The 10,122-nt window shown below is 48.6% G+C and overlaps 1 protein-coding gene across 1 annotated transcript in view; it reads left to right on the top strand.

The window, feature by feature from the left end:
* The first annotated feature begins 479 nt into the window (after nt 1-479).
* LOC144153144 (uncharacterized) overlaps nt 480-10,122 on the top strand; it is a 35,159-nt gene continuing 25,516 nt past the window's right edge. The window contains exons 1-2 of the mRNA XM_077684795.1: nt 480-521; nt 2,039-2,386. Coding sequence (XP_077540921.1) covers nt 480-521; nt 2,039-2,386 — 390 coding nt within the window. The remainder of the gene's footprint in view (nt 522-2,038; nt 2,387-10,122) is intronic.

Below are 10,122 nucleotides of genomic sequence, written 5' to 3'. Positions count from 1 at the left end.
GGAGCCGCTTGATAAATATACATGTGTCACATAATGCGTATGCCTTGTGTGTCACTGAAGCAGCAGTAAGCACGATAATCAAGCTAATCCTAGAATACTAGGAAAGCTAAGAATCACCAGCTGAACCTCAGCTCACGATATACGTATATCCTGTCAGCCGAGCTAAGTCACTGCTAGTTTTTTCTTGTTTTTTTTCTCTTTCTCTCTTGAACTAAGACTAAATTCTTTTTCCTGTTCCACTATTTTGCATCGTATGATTGATTTCAAGAGTAGAAAACCTGCGCGCAAAAGGCAAGACAATAAGGAAGGGGAAGGACGGGCGCCCTTTCTTTATTGTCTTGTCTACGCGCAGTTTTTCTACCCTTGAAATGCAGTGCCAACTAGCCCAACAACACGCTGTATGATTGAATACAATGGGAAAAGAACTTTTCTTGGCCGATCCCCCTATGTGGGTATGTGCCATTTTTTGGGCTACCATCATGTCGGGGACAAGCGCTGCCGCCGCTGGCCTGACACGTTTGGTAAGCGGCGTGGCTCTGTTCACCAATTGCTTCTCTTTGCGGGATCGCCGAAGAATCGCGCGCGGGGGGAAGGGGGAGTGGTGGTGGGGTTTCCAGTCTCCGAAAAGACAGCGCGAATATGGCTGAGGGCAGGACTGAAGGGCAGACCTGCAGCATATTCGGCCAATTGCACCAGCTTCGCTCATAGCAAGGAATACCGTTCCCTCAGGTGAAAAATCATGCATTCTATATATCTTTCCCCACGCGTCAATTGTAAGGAAGCGCCAATGGAGTGTACCCTTACCTCGGCAAAACAGAAAGCAGTTTTAGCATATCGTTGCCGTGTTTGCGTTACCGTTTACCGTGTTACCGGAAGCCGCTGGCGACGGTGAATCCTGTGCCGGTAAGTTACCGTTCGCAGTAACTCTCGCGCTGCGCAGTCGACTCCCGCAGACACGGTAAGCGGTAACGCAAGCACGGTAACGTTCAATGATGCTAAAACTGCCTAGTGAGCGTAATTAACCCTAACGTATCACTAGCCTGTCTTTAACGTGTCACTATGACTTCAGCTCATAGAAGAATGATGCATAATGGAATTTCTCTCTATTCTAGGGCGCGAAATGAAGCTACGGAAGGCTTCAGGCCGATCGGATTTGCGCTGCGAACCGTAGCACCAAATTGTAATTTACGACGGTTGCATATATCGCGGCTCAGCACAGGTCGGCAGGCTCACTCATGAGTGCGCTCACACAGCCCCCACTCACCACTCATGAGTGAGTGGTGCGTGAGTTTCGCCGTCGCTTAGGACTGGCGAGTGTGAGTGCGAGGGAGTGCACGAGCCCCACGCGCATTAAGCACCTCTCACCACTCGCGGTTGCGAGCGCCACTCGTGGCGAGCTCCACTCACAACTCGCGAGTGCAAGAGCAACTCGCGGGGAGCCCCGCTCAACTCGCCAGTGCACTCGCGCTACTTGTACCATTTGCGGAGGATACCGCGGTGAGCGAGCGCCACTATTGCGCTTGTACTCGCTGTTGGCTATTCGTCGCATGCAGGAGCCGCTCGCTGTGATTGTTGTCAATGGCGGGATTGCTTTTAGCTTCGGAAATACGTCGCCACTGAGCTCCTGCCATTGGGCACCATAGAATTAATTCTCTGGTGGCGTGCTGATTTAGGAATATGATTTGGATGGACTTCTTACGCCATAATGCACTAATACTGTTCGCTTTCGTGACTCACGAAGGGTCTACTGCACTCAATCGCGTGCGAGGGGAGACGACGAATGGTGAGCGCGAGTGAGTGCGAGTGGTGACGGCGAGCGGTGAGCGTGAGCGCGAGTGGGTGTGAGTGGTGGAGGGCGCTTAGTGAGCGTGAGCGCGAGTGAGCGCGAGTGGTGAGGGCGACTGCTGAGCGTGAGTGTGCGTGAGTGCGTGAGGGAAATATATTTTTCTGTGTGAGCGTGAGTGAGTGGCGCCCAGTTTTGCCGAGGTATGGGGCTCAGTCGATCTTGCATTCATTTTTCTTCTGGCATCGGAGTTAGCGTGACACGCCGCCTCCATCCCTACTGCAGCGACCACCCGGGGAAGCCGTCGTCGTCAAAGACGGCTACTCTTGGCGGGCCGTGCTGGTTGCCTTGATCGTTGGAGTCATCTCCGGGGCGGGGGCTGGCGCCGGCGGCTACCTGACCTTCGCTTACGTAACCGGAGCCGGACGCACGACAACGACTTCTCCGGCCCGTGACTATGTCGCCTGTTACTCCAGCAGCTGCGTAGCAGTTGCGGAATACTTGCGGAAGTCACTGAACCCTCTGGTGGACCCGTGCCTGAACTTCCCTCAACACGTCTGCGGCCGCTTTCGCTGGAATCTCGGGGACAGTTACGTCACCAAGGTATACGTTGAATCAGCTGCTTCTGGGGAATTTAGATTTTGTCTACTATTTGACCGCACGTAGTAGTTTGTTCCCGCTTCCGGGAAAACGCTGCGCACTTCTTCCGTTGTTTCCCGGAATGTGGCGCACAGGGGGACGCGAAGATGGAATTCTCCAGACGGAAATCATTCGGTGACCAAACTCAGTGGGCGATTGAGGCTCGTTTTCCGAGCAAATTGCCTAAAGCGCGGCGTGGAAAGCACAGCACCCATAGCCTGCCCCTCTTCTTCATTTGTCGGCGCACCCCGTGAACTACGTAATGCTTAAAAAATATCAAATTAGAAAGTTATAAAAGTGACGTAATAGAGCAGAAAAATATGCATCTCATACATAGCCCTTAAAAGCGAAGACAAAAATAAAGAACAGAAAAAAAAATGACGGAAACCTGAATGAAATGACGCGAAAACGGGCCGAACATGTAACGGGTAAAGATAATTGGTCGAGCGGTATTTTAAAATACTTGGAGATATAAAAGTATAATATATAAATAAATTGTGGTACTAACCTAACGGAACCAAAAATGTGCATATTATACACAGACCCCAGAAAACGAATACCAGTTAAGAACATGGCGGCGTGTCTGCTCTCTTAGCTGCAAACGTCGCCAGGAGACGACAGGGCCGTAGCCAGAAATTTTGGGAAGGGGGGGTTATGGATTTTGGGAAGGGGGTAGTTTTCCTGAAAGCAACAGTAAGTTTTGCTTACGTGCTGCCTGGAAAAGATTTCGGGAGGGGTTCCAGCCTCCCAAACCCCCTTCTGGGTACGGCGAGGCGATTCTCAGTTACAAGTTGCCGCTGTGCCTCATCACCGCAGCCGGATGTTACTCCGCGCGGTGCAAGTAGTTGCTTTACTGGGACTATGTTAAACATGGCACGAGCCGTTTCCCTGATTTTGTGGACTTATTCTGCTTAAAAACTACTGCAGTGACGACAAACAGACCCCTTGAGAAAAGGCAGACGACATCCCGCATTCGTAGCAGTCTCCTTCCAAAACGCGCGCGCCCGTTGACATCCGGGTCCATCGCTTAGGCGGAGTGATACCGTACATATCTTGTTTCCGAATATAGTTCTGCAGCCCCTTTCACGTAACTGCCTCTCCTGTCTCCCGCCAACACTTCACGTTGTTCCCCTCCTGTCTCGGTCCTTCCGTGATACTCGCATAAGGGTTTGTTGATTTGAAATCAATGTTCCCGCGTTCGCACTTCTTGCGCGCACTCTGTTGGGGCCCTTCGTTACTCTTCCGCTATGCGTTTGAGCCACAAGCTCCTTTTAAATGCAGAGCATTTCTTTAACTCACATGTAGCGTCCGCCGTCCTTCCGCAACAGCTCAGAACGCAGGTGCGCCCCCTCCCCCACTCCTCCTCTCCCGCATGACGCTACCCTCCTCGCTCTCAACAACAGGTCCGCACCCCTCCCCCTACACTATATAAAAAAATAATGCTTACCAGCGCCAGGTTTCGATCCCAGGACCCTGCGGGCGGAACGCAAGGTACATGGTGCTCTTCCCACTGCGCCACAAAGCCGACACAGAATTAAAGGCTACGAACGCGCCTTATATCCTTAACTCATTCAAACTACGTCAAGAAGCTGCTGATACAACGCATTCAGTACCTGCGGGCGGAACGCGAGGTACATGGTACTCTTCCCACTGCGCCACAAAGCCGACGCAGAATGGGAGGCTACGAACGCGCCTTATATCCTTGACTCATTCAAACTACGTCAAGAAGCTGCTGATACAACGCATTCACTACCACCAACTCCCCAAACACTAAACGTTAACGCAATACACCCACCCCCTATGCGACGCATTTACTCGAGTCCCCCTCGCGGGGAGATGGGCCCAAGTTTTTCGAGAGAGAGCCGCGGTTTTTAAAGACGAAACTTTCCTGGGCTACTTGAAAGGGAAACTTTTGGTCTGTCTCTGTCAGTCTGTCTGTCTGTCTGTCACTCGATTCAGCCAGCCGGACGAAGTGAAGGAGATGCTGTGCTATTCGCCGCGAGGTCGGCATGTAGGTGGCGACAGCGTCGCGCCGCTAGTGTGGATGCACCACTGAGCGGCCCGGGAGAATGCACACTGACGGCGCGCTTCGTGCCTTTCTCGAGCCGTTGTGCGCACAAAAGGCGCAGACAAGAGTGGTATGCTGTAGTTCGGCCCTCAACGTTCAATGTATAGCATGGAAGCGGCAATTCCGCCAAAAAAGCGGCGATCTATCGGGAACCTCAGAACGGCCACAATAATGACAATGAACTTGTACGCCGTTGCTCGTAGCAAGCTCGATCTTTCCAAATTATGGCTTCGTGCCTTCAATAAAATCATAAATAGAAACAAATCAGGAAGCTTCGATCTCCGGAATTCAGTTTACAACAGCAGTTTCAATTGCTTTCACTGGTATGACGCTTGGAGGCTACAGAAAGCCGGTGGCCAAATTCCAATACATAGAAATTTTCATAACGGTCTTGCATTTGTGGGATGCCCTAAAATGGTAACACCACTTAACTGCCCCGACATATTTTCAAAGAGCTTACAATATTTTTTGTGTGCTCGAAGGGCAACACAAAATTACTGAATTCCAACCAGCGCAGAGATACCAATGCAACCGTTCTAACAGGTCTTTTGCGTGCAAGTTTAGTTAAATAAAATTTTAGCGACTCTGAAGGCAGGTTTGATGCATGACGGTGTCGGAGCGCTTATTTAAGGCTTTCATCGCATGTGAACTTGCGAATTAAATTGCTAACGCGCGCAGTACAATCAACATCTCATGTTTAGCTAGACTTGCAAAGTGACAGGCAGGTTTACAGTGTGTAAACCAAGCTTTGGGACCTCACAGTGAACACAAGATTTTCTGTTACGAATGCACTGTTGACAATTTGCGTTCATTTTAAAATCTAACAGGTTCCTAGAACAGCGAGATGTGTTGGCATTCTTGCGTAATGTCGCTTATGAACCACAAAGATGGCAAATGAAGTTGCCGTGTTGCAGATGTAGTTAAACGTTCTATTTTTATTTCTCCTTACGAAACCACGCCACGGGTTCCCGGTAACTAACTTGTGTTGTAAACTGAACCTCGCTTTTGTCTTGGCCTTGAATTCTTGAGGATTGGATAAAAAAGGCACGGAAAAAAGTTTCCTGTGCATTTCGTTTTTTTTTTCTTTTTTTTAGTGGGGGGGGGGGGGGGGAGACGTTCCAAGCGCAGCGAGAAGTGAACGCATGTAACGCGAAAAGCCAAACGTTGGTTGTCAGTATTACTTGCAATTGAAAGTACTCCCGGCGCCGTGTTCCGCAGCGATGAAAAAACAGTGCTTCAACGAGCCGGTATTTTCAAAACTGATTAACCCCTTTTTTGCCCGAGATTGTCCAGGAATCGTGGCTGGCCTTTTTCAGAATTATATTGAAAGCGAGCATTGTGGGAAAAATAGACAAAATCCAGCGAGTCACGGCACACACCCACCACACATGTGGATGACAACGTGCTATAAATTATATTACGGGATTTTTCCTCCCTCTTTAAACTTAGGTCCACCCTACGAGATTAAGACGTGACCATATTGGGCATTTGGTTATGCTGAGTGAAACATTTCTGGACAAGCTGATTCATATCGGGATTTGAACATGGGATATATGAAAATGGCAATCGAAATGCCACAGGAAAGGTGCAAACTCACAACTGCTTAATTTTACCGAGAAATCCCCCCAAAATACTCTTGCGCATCCCCAGAAACGCATTTTAAATAATACATAAAATTAGCAACTCGATACAGTTGAATAAATGTTTATTTCCTCCTTAGTATAAGCAACGACTGTCCAAACATGGTATTTAGTTTCGAAAAGGTACGGAAAGAATTCGACCACACAGGCGCTTGCGGGTGTAAAATACGTCCCCGGTATTGGCGATAGCGCACGGCTCGTGTGCAGTGTAATTGTTTTTGTTTGTTTCTTCTTTCTGTAAGGACACCGCGCAATTTTAAAAGGGTGCGGAAAATGCACGGGTATGCACAGGTCTTGTCGCTTCTTACCCGTTTCATGTATAAACTTTTATCCTTTAAATAACTACCAGTAACTGTTTTACCATTTTAATCCCACGATGTGGCTTCCTCACGTTCCTCAATTCAAACAAGCGCTCAGCCGTTTTTTTTTTTTTTTATGAGGTTACAAGGCGTGAAGGCAGAGTTCGCATATGTCATTGGAATGCATTTTTTAGAGGTCTTCAACTGAAACCGACACCGAAACTGAAAGTGAACTGAAAGTGAATAACGACCTTTCTCCATCAGGATTTCAATACAAGGTTCATGCCGGTGGTCAACCTGATCGCAAATTTAGGCAGCAAGTTCATGACTGGCAACGTCATCCACAAGGCCGCTAATTACGTATTCGCTTGCACGAGTACCTTCAACACTAAAGACACTTCTAAGTCGGACTCCGCAGCGGTGGTGAGCTTCATGAGTCAGCTTGGACTGTCCCTGTCGAGCCCACCGCCCCCCGGCTCGCCGTCGACGCCCGACCAGCTGCTATCGCTGCACGTGGAACTGGCCTTCACGTACGGTTTGAGCGCCATCATGATCATCCGGCCCCGCCCGCACAACTCGCTGCACGTGGCCTTCAACGGCAGGATGATGCAGGCGGCACTCACCAGGGTAGCCGACGCAGAGTAAGTGCGATCCCTAAAGCCTCTCGTAACCAACAAGATGCTAAGCATACCCAGCTTTCTCGCTCAAAATTCCGCCCTCTCAGGAACCTAGCAAAACCACTTCAGGAGAGTGATATTTGGCATAAAGCAAGAAGTCAACGTGGAGACGAAAATTCTATAAATTGGCAGGATTCTGAATATTTTTTGTATAAGTCGCTGTCAAATCTTACTCCTGATGCATTTGTGTGGGATAGGTTCCATGGCTCTGGAGCTTAGTCGCGCAAAGTGCAAGACTTGAAACTATGCACAAAGCAAGTTTTCACACCCGATATTGGCTGCTCGAAAATATTTTACATTTCGCTAAATAGCTACAGAGTAATCACTGTTGAAAGGAGCTGCTATGAGTGGGAAAGCTGCTCATGATATTTTGACGACGACCCGATAGTCGAGATCCCAAACTATGTTTCAACTATTACTGGAAACGGGGCACACTGCACGCATAATAACATTTATACCTAAGCCCGGTAAACCACTCCCTCTTGAGCACATATATCCCTCACGTCGTGTCTGGGAAAACTACTTGAACACGTGATACACGCACGACTGGCCCCTCACTTAAAAACGACGGACCCTATACAGCATATTATGATTGGATTTAGGGCATGACGCTGCACGCAGGACATCCTTCTCTAAATCTCGTACGAAATAATAACCGCAAGAAATAACCTCGATACAACAGCAATCCTAGCACTCGATAGCGTGCCCCACCCAACCGTTATGCGAGGACTTGGTTCAATCAACCCAGAGCATCGCACATACAATACATACGGAGCTTCGTTACCGATAGTTGGAGTTTGGTTCCGGCTGCCGTGGTGAGCGGACGTGTGCTCGCGTTCGTCCGCCCGCGGCCGGAATGGCTCGCTATCTTCACCGGCCAAACATCGCGGCCCTGGGTGTTTGATTCTGCGATGGGCGCTCTGCTGCGCCGGGCCGTCAAGCGTTTAGCTCCCGATCGCAAGTACCAGCCTATTTGCGGGAATCTTCACCCACCAAACTCCCAAGGTTCACTCCCAAGGACCACCGTGGACAGCACTTCGCATCGCAGCCTCGCCTCCACGCTTCACCGCTTCCGTCGAGTTCCATCTCCCGGTGCAGCACGACGCCAGACTGTGTCCTGTGAAGTGTGCTCGCCCGCGGGGGTCTCAACCAGAGTGGCAACCCCGTCACTTCTCTTCTATTCTCTTTTTACCTTTCTTTACTTTTCTCTCTCCTACCCTATTCTCCTCCACTATATCCCCACACCCCGGACCGGGTTGAATGCAGTGAACCCCAGATGGGTTCAATATCCCCAGTCCATCCTTCTCTAAGATTGAACCACTTCTGTCTGTCTGTCTGTCTGTCTCTCTCTCTCTCTCTCTCTCTCTCTCTCTCTCTCTCTCTCTCTCTCTCTCTCTCTCTCTCTCTCTCTCTCTCTCTCTCTCTCTCTCTCTCTCTCTCTTGATAGAACTGCCATCCTGCAGCTTTTGGAGGAGTTACGTCGAACACGGTAGAATTCCAGGCTACGGGAACACCTCAAGCAGCAGTTTTATCTCCCCTACTATTCAATATATACCTGTAAAAGGAAGTGCCCGATACACTGACTGACTGGCTCAACACCCAGCCAAAAACTGCTACCCACGAGACTTGAAACTTCGGAAGCACATTTCTATCATGGCGTACGTAGGGGCTCGGTAATGCGGGATTTTCGGAAATTCCACTCTTAACAGACGAAAATTTGTAAATTGTGTTTTCACAAATTTGCAATTATCTCGTTGACCCGGGAATACATCGAAGTGTTTTTTTCTTATATATGCAGCCAGTAAATAGTAGCGTTGTCGTTTTGCCCTAACCAACAATTGGTGTAAATTCACATTTCGGAGAAAATTGGGTGTTTCTAGAGATTCCTCGATATACCCGCAGCGGTGGCTCAGTGGCTAAGGCGTCGCGCTGCTGAGGTCGCGCTAAGGTCGCGGGTTCGATCCCTGGACGCGGCGGCCGCTTTTCTGATGGAGGCGAAAAGCAAAAACGCCCGTGTGTACGAGATTTCGGCGCACGTTAAAGATCTCCAGGTGGTCAAAATTAATCCGGAGCCCTCCACTACGGCGCGCCTCATCGTCTGCGTTGCGTCGGCGCGTTAAACCCTACAATAAATCAACCAGATTCCTCGATATCGGCCTTACTGATCGACATAACCCATGCACTGGTATTTGCTGATAAATATTGTGCATACAAATGCGAAAAATCACTTTTAAGCATTTCGCCCTGCAACGGCGGTAAAAGGCCGAAAAGAATTTTTTATATGACATGCACTAACAGGTGATGAAAAGGCCGAACAGTTGACGTCAACGCCACAACTCAGTGGTGCAATCACCACGACATTTGGGCAAAATAAAGTTACTACTAGCAGAACTGCCGGTTCAAACAGCTTCAGATTTCATGAGTACATTATCATTATAGTGTACGAGCTCAGCATTGCTGAAATGTAAAGAACGCTGAAATAATTTTTCAGACATTTCTTTTTTTATCGAAGGCCAGTTCAGATATTAAACTGATATATATGTAACCTATACAGGTATCTAAACACTGCTTTAGAAGATTTTTCTATAATACCCTCCAACAAGGGAAAATCACAATTTTGGGAAAATTACGTGTTTTATAATTACTCGATAGCTATACAGCCCGTACGTTGGTTTATCCAATTCATTTTACTTGCAACTGCTGCAAATACAATTGCGAAAAAAGCAATTTCAAGATTTTGTCCTAGCACGCGAATAGAGGCTAGCGGGATTTTTAAAATTACACCCCTCTGGAAGTAAAATTCCGTTCAGTTTTCGCGCGTTCTCATAGCGCCCGCCATCGGCCTAGACTTTGTGCTTATCACCCGCCTCCCGTAGGAGCCTATGCTATTTATAATACAACTGTGACTGAAGGGCAGCCACACATACTGAAGAAATTACTCAAGAAGTGTTATATCCATTAGTGTCATTGCTATAGTGGCTTACTCGGGCATCGCCGAGTACAAAATTCCCGCCAA

Source organism: Haemaphysalis longicornis, unplaced genomic scaffold (assembly GCF_048455015.1).
Source record: "Haemaphysalis longicornis isolate Haplotype H1 unplaced genomic scaffold, Haemaphysalis longicornis Haplotype H1 scaffold_9, whole genome shotgun sequence".
In the NCBI taxonomy this organism is placed as follows: domain Eukaryota; kingdom Metazoa; phylum Arthropoda; class Arachnida; order Ixodida; family Ixodidae; genus Haemaphysalis; species Haemaphysalis longicornis.
This window is presented reverse-complemented; position numbering and strand designations above follow the sequence as displayed.